Here is a 16,745-nt window from a genome sequence, read left to right as displayed (position 1 = left end):
CGAAAAAAATAAAAAAAGAGACAGCCTAGCAAAACCTACATAAAAGTTTCTCTGAAATTTTAAAATGTTTTAAAACTCATTAATTTTTTTAAATTTTATTTTTACTTCGTCTTGTTACCACATTTACAAGCCATTCCTAGCACACACTCAGGAATCACACCCTCATACAAAGAGCCCCGGGAGAGTGGATGACCGGAGCCCGCTGGGCAGGAGGCGCCAAGCCGAGGCTGTCTGGGAAAATTAACCCGTGGGCCGCCGGGGCGGCCCGGCCTCAGCTGCTCAGCCCGACCTCCGGGCGAGGGCAGCCGGTGACAGGCCTGGCCCCGCCGGCGCGGGAGGAAACGCCCCTTGCCTCCCCTCTCCTTCGGGGCGGCGGGTCTGCCCTATGGCAGGGACTGGCAGGGAGCGGTAATTACCGGCCCGGCGTTGCGCAACCCGCTCCCGGCGCGGCGCGGCCCGTCCTGCCGGCGGCGCGGGGCCGGGCGGTACCGCCCCCTCCCGGCATCCCTCGCTCGGCTGCTCGGCTCGGCTGCGCTCGGTCGGCGGCTCCGCGCTGCTCTCGCCATGGCCGCCTACAGCAAGTTCCTCACCGCGCGGCACTCCGCCATCGCCGGGGCCGCCGCCGCCTGCGCGCTGCTCTGCCTGCTCGGCAAGCGGCGGGCGGCAGCGCAGCACGGGTGAGCGCGGAGCCGGGCCGGGCCGCGGGGCGGGAGGGGCCGGGCGGGCCGCGGGGTCGGCGCCGGGGGGCTGGATCAGCGGGAGCTGTGCTCGCCCTCACGGCCCTGGGCCTGGCGGAGGGGCAGCCGCGTCCCTGTGCCACACGCAGGGCGCTGCCACCGCCGCCCTCTGCCCGGGACGCGGCTCCTGGGCGCAGGGGTCAGGCTGCTTCCCCCTCCGCCTTTCCCGGCGTGAGGTCGGTGCCCCTCTTGCGGGAATCCAACCACCGCCGCCTTGTTACCCAAATTATATTGGCTTTTTAAATTTTCCTGACTGCGAACAAGTATTAACAGCTGACTTCTAGGGATGACCGTGTCTGCATAGGCAGTTAATAGACTCAGCTGTTGTTTGAATGCTGCCGTGTGACAATAAGATACATGGACAACAATTTCAAAGTGGCCAGATCCGATGATGTTCCCTGTGAGGTTGCCTTACAGGTATAAGGTGCTCGGGTGTGGATTCGTTAATACCTTGCAAAACACTGGTACCACAAAGTGTGGCCGATGAAAAATATATCGCAGACTCAGTCCTTTCACAGTTTTATTGTATTTGTGATTGTCGGTTGTTGACCATATGCTGAAGACCTGGTATGTTGAGATATTACATCTTGTAATATCTTGTAGGCCCTACAAAATTATACTGAAATGGACTTACTCAACAGACTTAAGTAATAACATACCTGAGATTAAGCAACGATCCAATTTTATTTTGCCTAATTCCTTTCATACATGATATCTGTAAGAGTTTCATGAAGTTAGGTAACTGTCACACAACATGGCAGACATTGATATGCTGCTGAAAAGTCATGAATTTGCTACCTTACATTGTTTTTTGCATGAGAGGTAAAACAAGATCCTGAGCTATGGCTGAGGGTTACTCTTCTATCAAACTCAGAGGGAGGGGTGATTTTTTTCAAGTATCTCTGCCTAGTTTAGTGAAACATCACTTTTGAAAAGCAGAAAAGCTGTATGGAAGGGCACAAAAATGATGAGCTCAGATTTTCACACCTAATATAGTGGTATTTGTAAGAAATACTGGGCCATGCAGATGTTCTAGGAGCACCTATGTGTTAAGTCAGACCAAGACTATTCTCTTAAAGTGGATCTCAATTGTCCGCACTTACCTTGCTCTGCCTTCATTGAGGAATGATCTTGGTGCACACAAAGCAGGTTACATTCAGAGTGGAGCACATCTTCAAACACAGATACAGGCCCAATGTAGTTTTGAAGTGAATTTAATATATTCCCACTGTTGGTAGCATTCATTTGATAGAAGCAGGCTAGAACTTGTCCAGAGTAATCTCCCTATACCTGAAATAGTTATTATGTGGGTCCTGGGTTGTCCCCATTAAACTATTTTGCTTTCATGGCTTCTGATGTTGATCTGCAGGACTTGACAATGGCAAGGCATGCATTAGCTTGAGAGTCAGTGTATGGAAAGTAAGTGTTAGCCTTAATGCTGAAGACTGTTTGGAAAATGTCTTTTCTGTGTGGATCTTCAATTTTGCTAGGTACAGTGTTAAAAATCTGAGGCATTTATATGTATTTGATGGACCAAACATTATTACAAGATTAGTGAGAATTGGAAAGGGGAGATAACTTACAAATTACATTCTAGCTCATTCAGCAGATGAATGGGCTTGTGAGAGCCTGACCTGTTCTGTCCCTTTTCCTCTCTCTGTACTAGAATCTTTCCGATACCTTGTCCTTTACTTCTGTAATCTTCTCTCTAGTCAGTTTTCATTCTTGAATTTGTTAGAAATGCAGTTGCTAAAGTAAGTACCATGCTTGCAAACTTTATTTTTCTCTTGTGTGTATGTGTTGCTTTACGCTTTTGAGTTCCTCCACAACTTAGGTCTTATTTACTACTGGTACTGTATTGTGGCCATGGATTCCAAACTCTAACATCCAACATTCGGTTGTTTCAATAATAGCTGTGCTGCTGCTTGAATGCTATTTTGAGGATGATTTTTGCCCACTGGTCTTCGTTCTTTTCTCCATGTTTCCCTGTGAGGCAAACCTTGCCAGGAGCCTTACAGAATGCTACCTATCAAGACTAGGCAGTAGGTAAGCTACATTGCCTATATCACCAGCCTAGACAAAAGCATCTGGTTATTACCATTGCCTCATCCTCCTTTAGTCTCATTAGTTCATGTATCATTCATTTTTTCATGCTTTGTTGCTAATGTAAATTATAGCATACTTTGAAAAGGATTGTCATCGTGCCAAATCTTTAAATTTTCAGCATTCTTGTGCTCGTATATGATGCTGACATATAGTAACAAGCACACAACCTTTGAAATCTGCAGGGACAGTGTATCCTTTACCTTCTGTGTTGTATATCTCTGTCTCTTTGGGAAGAGGAAGAAGTTGGGAGGGCATGGCTGTCCTAAATTTTTGTACTTATTCCTAGGGAGAAGAATTTCACTTGGCAATCTAGATAGTCTGGAAGAGGACTGGTAGCATATCTGCTGCTTGAGGTTAACTGACTAAAATACGTGAGGTGATTTAGTTTTGTATGTGTGAATTCCTTTGTTAACCTTGGTGTATAATGCCTGAAAAGGTTGTGTCATGTTAGTGTGAAGTGAATTTCAGCTTCTTGAATTCTGGAGGGTGAAGTTCTAGTTTTGAGCTTTGTAAGGGCAACGGTAAATGTTGCAGACCTGAATATAAACAGCAAAACAGTGGGCTTAACATTCAAGTGAATCATTGAAGTGTTCTAGCGCAGCTGTAAACTTTACCTGCAGAACTTCTTCCTTCCTCGCATAGTTTCAGAATACGCACTTACTTATATATACTTTATATTCAAAATAACATTTCATGTTTTCCTACTCTTTCTTGTGTTTCTGGAGTAACTGTCATTTTTCTGTTTGATTTTGTGTGCTTTTTGCTGGAATGTCAGCAATAGGTCTGCTGCTGGTTGAACTTGAAAAGTAAAATAACATACAAATTGAACAAAAGAAGGAAAATCTTTTAGCAAATCAAATGTGTTTGAATGTGTGACAAGAAAGCTATGTGACGGGCTGTTCATGTTGTATGTGTTTGTTTTATATAGAATAACCAGTTGTAGGAATGATACCAGGAAGGAGAGGTAGCAACTTTTACCTACCTTTCTGCTGTCAAACAATAGGGGCAAGGTCCAGGGCAACTCATATCAAGTAGTGATGTATGAATAATTAAGATGTATGTGTTATGCCAACCTGCCTTTGTAGGTCAAAGATCAGTTAATTAGTACTGCCTGGATTAGTCATGGATGTTGTTCTTTAAGAGGTATTACACTGCTCATTGATTTTACAGAACTGATAGGTGGTGTCACTTGCAATTTACAATGCATTTTTACCACAATTTTCTGAAATCTTCCAAAGTAGAGTGATACAGAACTGTTTGCCTATAGTAACTTGCTAGTTTTCCATCTTACTTCCTTGGTGTAGAGCACAGAGAAAAATATATTGGTTCTTTCTCCAAGTTGCTCTCAAGAAGTCTGTTTCCTTACAAAAGCTTCATGTCTTCTTGGGAGGGGGGAAGTTGTTATATTTAAATGCAATTATGACTTCGGTTGTAGTATTTGGGTTTTTTAGTGTCATAAGAAGTTCTTTGAGAAACTATGTTATCCTAGGTATATAATGCAGAAAAAAAGCCTGTTTATTCTCTTTCCCTAAGACTGCCTCAAGCAAGAAGCAACAGAATATTTGCTTAAGATTTGATTGCTTCAGAATTAAAACCTTAAGGGGTGTTACATAAAGGAGCTGGATATTTTTCATTATCCCTCTAATAAGAATTTTTCCTGAGTATCCATGTAGTTTATAATAAAGTACTTACACAAGGAGAGAATGAGCTTGGCTTACTTTCAAAAAGAAGGTGTTTAACTCATACAACTTTCTGCTGGAAGGAGGGACTGAAAGAAGTAATAGAAGGTAATTAGGGTTAGAGTTCGGAACTACAAGATTAGGGAAAGGGAATAAACAGTTTGGAGTAATAGGAAGGCATTTGTAATGTATGGGAAGGTGACAAAATAAAATTTTTTGGAATATGCTCCTAGACGCACTGGCCTTTCCTATCACCTAGCTGTGTTCATTAGAATCCAAGAAGATGCTAGGATGTGGACACAATTTAGTATAAATTGAACTTCTAAAACCTATGTGGTGGCATCCCTCCTGTGGGCAAAAAGAAGAATAAAGCAAGAATAGTGCATGCTTGGGGCCTTAGAGGTTAGGCAAGCCTAAAGTGAGGGGGAAGGCTCATTGAGGGGAGAGAGGTTGTGTTGTAGACGGTGTATATCAAATAGGGTTTTGCACGGTTCATCTTGGGTGACGCATAACCTGTGCTCCTGCCTGTCACTGGGCTTCTCAGCCATTGTCTGCTGGCACAGTGGCAGCACATGTCACTCACTCCGTAGATGTCACTGCTTATGGCCCCACAGCCTGTGAATGTGCAGTTTGACAGTGATTGACGTAAGTGCAATCAGAGGTGACAGACACATGTCCAAATGTTTGGAGGCGCTCTCAAACATAACCCAGGAGTTTAAATATAGCAAGTGGTAGTTATAACTTGAAACAGATGGTGCATTTTTATTCTGTTTGTGTATATTTAGGATGTTCTTCTGTCATGTTAGTTTGCATAATTTCTTTAGATTCTGAAGATATTTGGATGGGCTTTGCCAGTGTACTTCACTTGGAGGGACCTGTTCTAGTTGAGTCATGGCTGTTTGACAGGAAGGGTGAAATTATATTGCTGCAGATGAATAGACTGCTTTCATATATGTAAAAGCCTTAAAGGGAACCTGTGTTACTTGGAGAAAAGGTGGCAGGTGTCAAAACCAACTTCATGCTAACTACATTACAGTAAGTTTATCCAGGATGTGGATGTGACTGTCCAGTCTGTTGCTTGCAGTAAGTGCTCTAGCAGTGAGGGGGAAAAAAAAAAGGACAAAATATACAGATACAATTACTAGAATACATCGAAAATCCAATCTTGTGCAAAAACCTGCCTGGGGCTTAGAAAACCTGTCTTCAGCTGGAGGGTATGGAGGCAGGAGAAACCAGATGACTCAGCCCTAATCCTAGCATTTAGACTGCCTTTGTTTGGGGCCTGGCTAGCTAATTAGTGGTTTCTCTCTTAATTAAGTTGCGTAAAATGCCTGCAGTCTAAGACAAGATCTGTAAGTGTGTGCAACAGTGTAAAACTATTTTTTTTTCTCATTTTTTAGGAAACTAGCTAGAAATCTTTTTCCACTGCTATCCGTGAGGAAGATCTGCAGCCACAGCTCAGCCCGAGCACAGCTTATGAAAAAATTAATAGCACTAAGGTTTTTCTTATATGTAAGCTATGTTATTGAGATGCATTCTTCTACTGGAACTTAGAATTTCCTCTCCAACAGTTCTGCTTTGTTATCTTCTTCTCAAAGGTTTGTAGAAACTTTTGAGCTTTAGCAATGCAGAGCTCCTGCTTGCAGTGACGTAGCTCACGGTGACCTTCTCAGAGTCCCCTTCTTGCTTGCCTGAATACATTCCACTCACATTATTTTGGTTATGCTGCAACTAGCCACCAATCTAGAGCCAAGAAAGTTGTGTTCTTGGTTTCTGTATGTGCTCGGAGTGTACTGTGTAAATGGGCATGCTTTTGGACTCTGCCCAGGCTTCTGAGTAAGGTTGCTGCCCTTGACCTGAAATAACTGTGCTGTTGCTCTCTACCCCTCTGTGTGGGGTATGCACTATGAAACTCTGCCTGCCAGTGAGCTACAACAGACTTTTCTCACTACAGCTGTTATTTCTTCACACTGTTGCATTGCATCTTTAGTCATTTGAATTTTGTTGTCTTTACAATGTCTCAGTAGTATCTCCAAAACTAACCTGAAAACTGCACAAATAATCGTGAACTATTGCAAAATTGTTTATCTTGTGTGATTTTTTTTTAAGCTGTAGTTGAAAACTGCACAGTGCCATTCCAGCTTGTAAGGTCTGCGGGATACAAAGGTTGCCTAGAGGTAACAACTCTTTGAAATACTACACTTAATCCTAAACCAGATATTCTTTCTTTGCGCTGTGTTAAGCAGAAGCAAGTCATCCTAGCTCTGCAGAAGGAAGGTAGCATGACCTGAAATTTGTAGGGTTGTTTTTTTTTTTTCAGTTAAGGACAATGTAACATTTTAAAGCCCTTATCTCCTCATCACGTCATTAAAAAGCAAGTCTTGCTTATCACTCTTTTCATCTGCAATTCCCTGTTATGATTAGCTCAGTGTAGATTGCTTCCTCTGAACTTTGTTCTGGATGGAGACCGGTATTTATAAAGACAGTAATCCTTTAACTTTTTCCTACCTGCTAGTAAATACCACAGAACTAATACTAATACCACTCAGTAAGCCTGAGTTGACTCAGGCCTCTTGAAGGCTTTTCACGGTTTCTCAAATCACTTTCCTCTTCAGTAGAGTTGAGAATGATTCTGATTGAGTAACCAGTTTGTTGCATGTTTCTTTAGAGAGAACAGCCTCACTAGTATGTCAATAGAGTCAAAAGACCGAGTGGTCTGACCACTACTTATTTGGAGACCGGAATTTTATGTTTTCTCCCTCTCCACGGCGCTACATTACTGCCTTTCAAGTTGGATCAGCTGTCAAATGCCTGTACAGAGTCCTGAAACTCTTTATTAGTTTCTTTAAAACATCTTGCTGGTTTGGGCTAATCGTGTTTCTCATGTTTCTCCTTTCAGTGTAGGAGAAAGGTGTTTTGTTGTATTGCCTGCTGTCTACTGGGTAATTACTTGCCTATTTACTTTTCTTCAGAGAGTTGCTATTCTGTTACCATGCATGTATGAAGGGCAAGTTTGGTATAGTTGTGTCATTCCAGGTACTGCTGATATCTTTCTCTGCCTTTTATATCTATGTTTGCTGTAAAAGCCCTGTGCAGTTAAATAATGGGTAGCAGGCTACATCTGAGATGCTGCTTTTCCTGAAACTTCCTTAGGTGATGTATCTTGTTATACCTCTAGACTCTTCATGTTCTTAAAAAATTTTTACACCTTGAACTCAGACTGGTTTGTTGAGGGCTTTGTGCAGTTAGATCTTGAAAATATATGGTGACAAATTCCACAGTTTTTGATTCACTATTAGGAATGTTTTACAACTGTATTTTTTCTTATATTATTTCTGTATATTGTCTGGATAACCCTTTTCAAAAACCTTTTCATAGCCACCCCTCCTTGTCTGTGAGAGCACAAAGGAACAATGGCCTCTATACCAGGGGCGTTATTTTCAGTAGAGAATTTGGCCAGCATGTAGCACTTACCTCCCTCCACCACTAAGGCCTGTGATGCTCCAGCATTAAGTAAATGAGAGGTCTGGAATAATGGAGAGCTTGAATCTATTCCAAGTGTTAGAGCTCTCTGCTGTAACCAGATAGTCTTGCTGTATTCTTGCTGACTAATTGAGGATATTATTTAGTCTTTAAATTCATTGACGATGAAACCACCATTCTCACAAAAAAAGTTGTGAATAGTACAGTGGAGTCTGGAGTAATGCCAGTAGGTATTGGACTGAAAAGGTTTTATTCCAGGCAGAACTATGGCACAGTCTTTATTTGCAAATAAAATGAGAGCTATGTAGGCACATTTGATTGTTGTTTTTTTGTTTTTTTTTTTTTTTTGTTTTTTTTTTTCTTCTTGACTTCATATATTGTTGTATCCATTCTTTTTAAAGTATTAGTCTTGTTTTGAGCTTGCACAAATTTTTTTAGTAAAAAGAGAACAAAACACTGTTAAAGCTCTTTTCATTAGATTTTAAGTTTACAAATGCTTAATTTTTGTTTAATTTAAACTTTATAAATATAAATTCTAATTAAGTGTGAATTCCTAATTAAATGTAAAATCTTGATTTCCGAGCAATCCTCCTTTCTCTCTAATGGATAAACAGTTTCAGCTCAGTCAGTAATTTCAGCTGCTCAATTTCTCTCAACAGCTACTGTAGGAAAAATGTATCAATAAATACATGAAACATACTCAACTAACTGCCAGAATAATTCCAGTCCTTATCTTCCTAATAGATTACTCTATTAATATATTCACTTCAGATCCTTTTAAAGCTGAAGTAGTTGTGTTTTATGAGTGTTGTGACTTCAAACATTGGCAGAACTTGAAGCAGCAAAGCTTATAGGAATTATTACAGCATGTCTGGAAGAGCAGCATGCTTTCATCTTGCATTATGACAAGTCATGAATCATCTAGAGAAATAACCACGTAGTTTGATAAGTACTTACTCATGCTTAAGAATACTACTTTTCTCCTATTGCCAAACCAAATGTGATTGGACTGATCCATATTCAAGTTTTAAAAATATAGGTCAATGTTTTCGACTTTGAAAAATTACAAGATGTATTGAGAAGTTTCTTGTACCAGAAATACATTGCTCTTGCATCACCAGGATGTAGTCTCCAAGTAGATTGTTTCTTAGACTTTGCACCCTGTTAGGATTTCCACAGATGTACTTCCATCACAGCCTGATTAAATGCTATATCTCTTCTGAACTTTCATTAAGTTATTTCTCTTCCAATCTGGCCTCTGCTGCCCATCATGTTCTTTGTTTTGTCTTTTGCACAAGTAGTCTTACAGGATTTTATCTTCTCTCAGGCTTCTGTCTCTCTTACCTTTAATTAAGTTCTTGCTAAACTGGTGGATCTCCCTCCCTTCTTGCTTTCATGGTCTCCTCCTTCCCTTCTTCTCTCATATTCCTCTGCTACCTTGCCTCTTCCTTTCATAGTAATTAGCTTATTTCTTTTCATTGCTTAGTGACATTCATAGATCTTTCTGATCATCATAAATTAAAATAGGCATGGTTTCATTCTACATATTTTCTTTGCAGAGCTTTAAAGCACAAGTGCGAAATGATGCTGTTGCTGAAGTTGTGGGATAGCTGGTTGTGTGCCAGTCTGCTCCTGTTTTGGTGCTGTAGGCCGAAGGAGCAGTGCCTGTCATAGCTGCTGCTTCCTTGTAGTGTCCTAGGTTCTGCCTTCAAAGTGTATGAATGTTGTAGTTTTAAGGCAGCCTGCTCTCAGTGTTTTAATGTCATGTCTAAGAAAGTTGCAGTTTAATACGGTTAGTGGCCACTTTTAAACTACATAAGCTCTCCCAACAGCTTCATGTGGGAGACTTCTGATGATTGAGTGTTCCAAAAGGAAGAAAGACAAACAATAACTGTCTTACATGTCAGCTGGTCTGTCTTAAAAGTAGAGGTGAAAGAATAGCATTGCGCTTTCAAATGCTTGTTTAGCACCAGTTGATAAATATTTTTCTACTAACTGTTCTGTTAAATGCAGGGGAAGAAAAATAGATTAAAAACTAACTCCCCTTTCAATGGACATCTTTGCAGGAACTTGATTTCACAGGAGCTGGCTTTTTTTCCCCTGCAGCACATGTTTATAAACAAATAATCTCTCTGTGTAGTAAAATGTGTTATTTTGAAGTAAAATATAATGCAAAACAAATCTGGTTGATTTATGTAGATAGTGTGAAACATCAAAGTTGGGTTGCTTGGATTGCTGAATCTGCATTCCTGTAGTTTCCATTTGTGGTCAGTGGAACCATGTAGCCATGCTTGTAAAGTACGTGTGAGAAACAGAAAAACACTTGGAGCTTCATGATACAGAGTTCATGGAGTTCATGATACAGAGCCAAGGTAAAGCAGAACTTGGAGATGAAAAAGTGAGACTTGGTTTCCCTGTGTGAAACTGGTTGCTGTAATGAGTGGGGTTTCACTGAAATTGTATAAAAGCAGTACATAGGTTTGACATAAAAGGTAGTCCTGCTGAAAAAAGTGTATTGCTTTGGAAGAAATAGATAGAAATATAATCCCAAGATTTCCTTTCTGTCTTTTGTGTGTAGAGATCAAGACAAAGCAAAATGTGTTAATAACAAATAAAATACTTTTTTTCTTCCCTTTGCAGTAAAAGAAGTGGAAAACAAGTATTGCAGAATAATGAGGTAATTATTTCTTCATGTCAAATATTCTTTAATAATTTTAAATAAATCTGATATTTTAAAACTTAAAAGTCATATCACTGTAGTTTAATTTTGGCTATGGTGCAAATTTGGTTTGAATGATACTTTCAGACTTGCATTGGTGAAACAAATGGAAGAATCAGGTTAATCACAAGAGGCTGAAGTTTGGTGCCTGATGTACACAATGTCCTTTTTTATCTCTTAGTGCCCTATGAATTTGTAAGGACTAGTGTTGTAAGTTTTTCTGTATGCATAGAAACAAACAGCTGTCTTGGTATAACTTGTATTTGTTTTTTATTCCTAAGAAAAAAGTATGGAACAAGATGTTGAGTCTGACAGTTTCTAAAAACTACTTCAAACATCTGGTAGGAGGTTTGGCATTTCCCTGATCTGTGTCTGTTAATTCATTTGTTTGAAAGTGATATACTAAATCCCTTCAAGCCAAGGTTTTTGTTTAATATTCAAATAAAATATGACAGACCAAGAGGCAGAGTCTGTGATTCTGGTGTTACAGTGGTATGAATAGATTCCATGTACTTTCATCTTTGCTGCAAACTTTAAAAAAAGGCTTGCACTGGATAAATAGAAAGGTGTATGCAAGCATCATGTTAGCTTCTAACCACACCTTGACTGTATCATTTACCATAAACACTGATCTTTGGCATAGCTATACCTATTTGTAAAAACCTTAACTAGCTTTCTCTTTTTCTTACCCATGTTGGATACAGTTTTGCTGAATGGGATTAACAGTCTAAAGGAAAAAACCTGATGGGCAAGAAGATACTGGAATGAATATAAGTGCAACACAACTATACAAGTGGGGAAAGGCTGAATAGAGGGGAAGAATAGATTCAACTCGTATCATATATATTTAGTCATTTAGAAATGTAGCCATCAGACATTGTGTTAGTAATTTCTATTACAGGAAAGCAATAATATATGCAGGATCATGCTTCATTAGGACTGGACAGTAGTCTTAGTTGTTTGGATTGCTTGGATTTTTGTGTAAATAATTTTTAATAAAGTGTTGTAATCACCTACTGCATAGCATCCTGTTAGGCTAGAATTTTTATTTGTAGATTGTGTTCACATACATTTTTGAAAAGGATGGGAGTATTGTTGACTTTGTGCTATGAAAAACAGGTGTAGGCTTCTTCACAGAGCATTCAGACTGGATCTTTTCTCTTTTAGGTTTCCTGTCTACCTTGTAATATTGATATAGGCATTGATAGCGTGCTTCACATGAGCCTTGGGTAGCAAAGTTAGCAGGATTATGTTGAATAGACAAGACTTGTTCAAAGTACATGTGCCCTTTTGGTCTGTTTTCAGGACTGAATTCTTCTGTCACATCCTTATGTGAAAGAAAAGAAACGTGGACCATTAATGCTTAAAAAGTAATCAGGTTAGTCAGGACAGAAAATAGGATTACATGGAGTGAACAAATGAAACTGACCCAAATAAAAGGTGTTTGGGTACAGGAGGATTTTTAAGTCTGGTAGATACAGCTAAGTAGGAGTGTGTTGCACCATTTTGTAGAAGTAAAGGAATAAAAAATTGTGGTTTCACTTGAAGCAAGTTTGGGCTGTACAATCGAAGAGTTTAAACCATTGATTGTCTAGACAAATAATGGAAGGCATCTTTAAAAATACTGGCTGATGGTGTCTTTTAGAGACAAGCGATGTTAAGAGATGTTTGCATTACAAGTTGCACTTGGATGTACTTTAGTGCTGTGATCTGCATTGTTTGTGTATCATCTTTAACACAGATTTTAAATAAAAAGAATTTTATATCATAGCAGCTACTTCCTATTGCAGTTTGTTTTGATAGCTCTCAATTCTTTATTTAAGTTGTCTGAACAAGTCTTAAGTTGGAGGGAAATATTGTAAATTCTGCAGAAGGAAGGTAGCTGTAAATAACTTGGGTAGGGAAAATATCACATCAACAGTTCAATAATACAAAAAAATTCTCACTTTTCTTGTTTTGTTCTGTGTGCAGCAGAAAGAGGGCAAGAAGGAGCGAGCAATGGTGGACAGAGTGTTTATTGCACGAATATGTCGAATCCTGAAAATAATGGTCCCTAGACCACTTTGCAAAGAGGTAAGCATTGCCTGCAGTAATAAATAAATAAAGCTAGAGTCAAGTTTCTTTTGAAATTATATCAGAATTTAAGCAACTGCATATGCATTACTTAAGTAGGAATAAATTGTGCTATGTATTTTAAAATAGCAACACGTTAATATAAAAGTCTACATTATTTTCAGTTGTTATATCACTAAAAGTTCTGGTTTCAATTACAAGATAAGCCATTTACTGTCAGCTGATAACTACTGTTGTAGAATAACTTTTAAAAGGGCATCTGGGTTTGTCTTGTTTGATGCAAGTCAGTACAGTTCTGTGTGCAAATGCTTCCTCTCTTTAATTAACATGCAGTTCATTCATTATTTTGATTTAGTAATTAATATCTAGGCCAAGCCTTATTAAAAAATGAATTTGTCAAAAAGTCTCTCAGCATCGTTTCAGGAAAGCTATGCAGTGTAGAAATCAAAAAAAAACCAAACCCAAAGCATTAGTTGAACTCAGAAACTTAAGCAATGAGCTGTAATAACTTCAACACACATCAGGCACAAGAGCAGTGAATTCCAGTGTATAGAGTGTAGACCAAGCATGGCAGCCAACTCAGCCTGCATGAGCAGCCCAACAACAAAAAAGGAGGTACACGGAAGGTAGAAGCATGGTTGGAAATGCCTGTGAGAGTGCTCACAGAGCTGGTCTTCAACTTCAAAAGGTCATGGCCATTAGAAGAGGTTACTCATAATCCCAAAAAAACCCAAACATTGCTCCCATATTTGAAAACAAGTTTACTGGAAGCTGCAGGATGGTCAGCCTCACCATATCCCTGGCAAGACAGTGAGCAAAACTTCTTGTAAGCTAACTGGCCACACAAGGGACAAAAAAGTGATTGCAAACAGCCTGGATTTACCAATGGCAGATCATGCCTTACTAACCTGATTGTTTTCAGTGGTGAGAGAACTGTCTCTGTGGATAAGGGAAGAACAGAGGATGTTGAATACACTGGTATCAGGTCTCCCTTAATACCGTGATAGCCAAACTGAATTGGCTGGGCGAGTGGACAGTGAAGTGAATGGAAAACTGGCTGGACTGTTGGTCTGACTGGTGACTGGTTCCTGGTGGCCCTGTTTTGAGTGGGGAGTTGAAGTAGATGATGTTCAGAGGTCTCTTGCGACCTTATGGCAGAAAGGCGTCTCAGAAATGCAGTAACTTTATTCCTGCAATCCTCCATCTTAAAATGTGTGTCCACTGTATGTATCAACCAAATACAGCTTTTTAAAAGGCACACTTTCACCATAAAAATGTAGTAAATACTTTATTAAAAGTATTGTATGCTAATGTGTTTCCAGCAAAGTAGGCAAATACTACATTAGCTAGGACAGCAGGGTAATACTTTCCTGTTAGATACAGTTGGATGACTTACTAGAAAAAAATGGTGAATTTTATCCATTATTTAACTGTTGCACTTCTGTGGTTGTACTAGACAGGTTATTTGCTGCTTATTGCTGTGATGCTGGTAGTCCGCACTTACTGTGATATTTGGATGATTCAAAATGGAACAGTCATTGAAAGGTACCTGCACATATGTTATTTTTAAACATTCTCTCTTGTATATAACAGGGAAAGTCCTCTTATCAGAATACATATTCAGACATTTTATAGCTTGCTTTTTTAAAACAATTAGGAAACTGGTGTAGTTGCAATTTGGGGAGGCACCACTATATTTTGGTAAATAAAAATTAAAATTTATTTATTATTTTTGTTCATCAGTAAAATTATTTTATTAAATTAATATTTTTAAACTGTTTAATAAGTATTAATTTGGTAACATTTTTACATTGAAGACTCTGAGTGTCCAAGAAGGTACTTCAGAACAGTGGTTTTATGTCTTAGACATAGACATGTTGTGTGGATATTAGGGCTTTTATTTCTTCCCACTGAGCTGTTTGCTCTTTAGATCGATAAAAACAATGCTTTCAGTCTTACTAAGTTAGAAAGTGGTTTTTAGACCTCCAATTATTCTTGCTGGTCTTGTTGCTAATTGAAGCAAGTCAGAATGTGTCTAGAACTGTGAATTCAAAGTGATACTGTGTTTGAGGAGGGACATTTAGTGCTTTGTAGAATGGAAGGACTGCTTTGTTTCTCTTGTGAGAATCTGTGAAAGCAGAGAAGGGGAAGAACTGGTATTCTGTGACTGTGAATTGCTGAGCCCTTAGTGGGCAGTTAGAGAGGAGCAGACAGGAGATAACTGCTCAGTCTGCCACTTGCAACTTAGCTTACATGAGGGTGTCAGAGTGGATCCTACAGCTGATGCTACGGGTTTCCATGATGATTTTTTTTTCCTCAGTGTGGTCCCCTGAGAATTTATCCACTTAAGACATGCAAGTTTATACTTTGCTGTTTCTCTTGTAACTGACTCTTAGCTGGTGGTCATTTGCAGTGCCATCATTGGCCGCAGCAGAAAAGATTTCAAGAAATACTTGTTCAACTTCATTGCTGCAATGCCCGCTGTAAGTGCTCTTCTTGTGCTCACCTTTTAGTAGAACATATTTTGAATGTAAATTAGGAATTGGAAGAAAGGATCTCAAAGGAGTGCCTTAAAACCTATGGAAATTAGTTGTTTTACATGCATGTCTGTATTAAAACACTTTTAATTTTCTGGCTCCAGTGTGTGGGAGACTTCATCACCATATTTCCTAATTGGTTGGAACTATTTTTTAGACAGATATGTTTAGGTTTTCAGGTTAGTTTTTTGTTGATGGCAATTTTGACTGTAGGTTTGGGATTCTTTCAGCACCATTGATGATGAAGATTTTTTTTTAGACCTTAATTTTTGTATTTCTTACATTTTTGACAGATTTGTTATGACTTCTTCCATGCTTTAACTTTCCTTCAGCTTGTTGACATTTCTGATCTGCACCAGATAGAAATAATTGTTGCTGCCTGATTTGCAATAAATTTTAAAACTAGTTGATACATTTAAGGGAATGGTTGTCAAATGGTGGCTCTTTTCTAGAGTTTATCAGAAGAGCTGAAAATACGCAATATGAACATAATTTTATCTTAAATGGTGAGTTCTACTGGGAACTGGAGACAGAAACCTAAGCAGTGGTCCTGTAGACATTGTATGATTGGTCTTAGGTGTATTTATGGCATTAATGATTTTTAGGGGGAATTAATCTGTTTTAAAGTGTTTACACAATTTATGCTACAAACTAATGTAAATATATTTAATCTTGTTAGCTAAATATTACTGTCTCTTACCTTAGATCTCTTTAGTGAATAACTTCTTGAAGTATGGTCTAAATGAACTGAAACTTTGCTTCCGAGTAAGACTTACCAGATACCTCTATGAGGAATATCTTAAGTAAGTAACACCTCGTCTACAGGTTTTAGAAGTTGATTCAAATCATTTTAAGTACATAGTAAGAAGGTTGCAGGGGGGTTAATAGGTTAAGTATGCTGCTCAGAAAAGGCTTTTGGTTGCAATTAACTTGCACTTGAGGATGAGTGGCTTATCTAGGTTGTATGTGGCATAGATACAAAGACAGCAAAGTTGGCTCATTTGGGGAGAAAAATGCATTGTACTGCTTCTGTGATTGGGTCAGATTCCAAAGTACTTCAGTTGCCTTCATGTGGTGAAGGCTGAATTGGATGCATCAGCTTGAGTAGCTCCTTCTGTCCTTCTGCACTAAATTTTCATTGTCAGATGTGCTGAAGCAGAGTTTGTGAGGGTTTTCTAACTAAGTTCAATAGCAGTGTGAGCCTGAGCTTCAGCTAAGACATCCTGGAGCCTAAATACCTAAACAATCCCACAGGATTTAAGGTGGATTTAGTCAGGCAGAAGCACAAGCTATGTTGATTCCATACAGTAATTTAATGTTTGCACTACTTCGCCCCTCAGTTGTATGAATCAAGGGCCTTCCAGTTATTCCAGATCCCAGGTAATGATTTTTTTTTCTGCCACTTAGCTAT

At 39.2% G+C, this 16,745-nt stretch overlaps 1 protein-coding gene across 1 annotated transcript in view; it reads left to right on the top strand.

Moving 5' to 3' along the window:
* Window positions 1-564: 564 nt before the first annotated feature.
* ABCD3 (ATP binding cassette subfamily D member 3) overlaps window positions 565-16,745 on the top strand; it is a 28,566-nt gene continuing 12,385 nt past the window's right edge. Inside the window, exons 1-6 of the mRNA XM_042030149.1 lie at window positions 565-677; window positions 10,646-10,682; window positions 12,696-12,797; window positions 14,254-14,342; window positions 15,211-15,280; window positions 16,040-16,137. Of these exons, the coding sequence (XP_041886083.1) occupies window positions 565-677; window positions 10,646-10,682; window positions 12,696-12,797; window positions 14,254-14,342; window positions 15,211-15,280; window positions 16,040-16,137 (509 nt within the window). The remainder of the gene's footprint in view (window positions 678-10,645; window positions 10,683-12,695; window positions 12,798-14,253; window positions 14,343-15,210; window positions 15,281-16,039; window positions 16,138-16,745) is intronic.

This window comes from Corvus kubaryi, unplaced genomic scaffold (assembly GCF_017639235.1).
Source record: "Corvus kubaryi isolate FWS band 111438036 unplaced genomic scaffold, C.kubaryi_AGA036_p1.0 37334, whole genome shotgun sequence".
In the NCBI taxonomy this organism is placed as follows: Eukaryota; Metazoa; Chordata; class Aves; order Passeriformes; family Corvidae; genus Corvus; species Corvus kubaryi.
The sequence above is the reverse complement of the archived record's forward strand: the minus strand, read 5'-3'. Positions and strand labels throughout refer to the sequence as shown.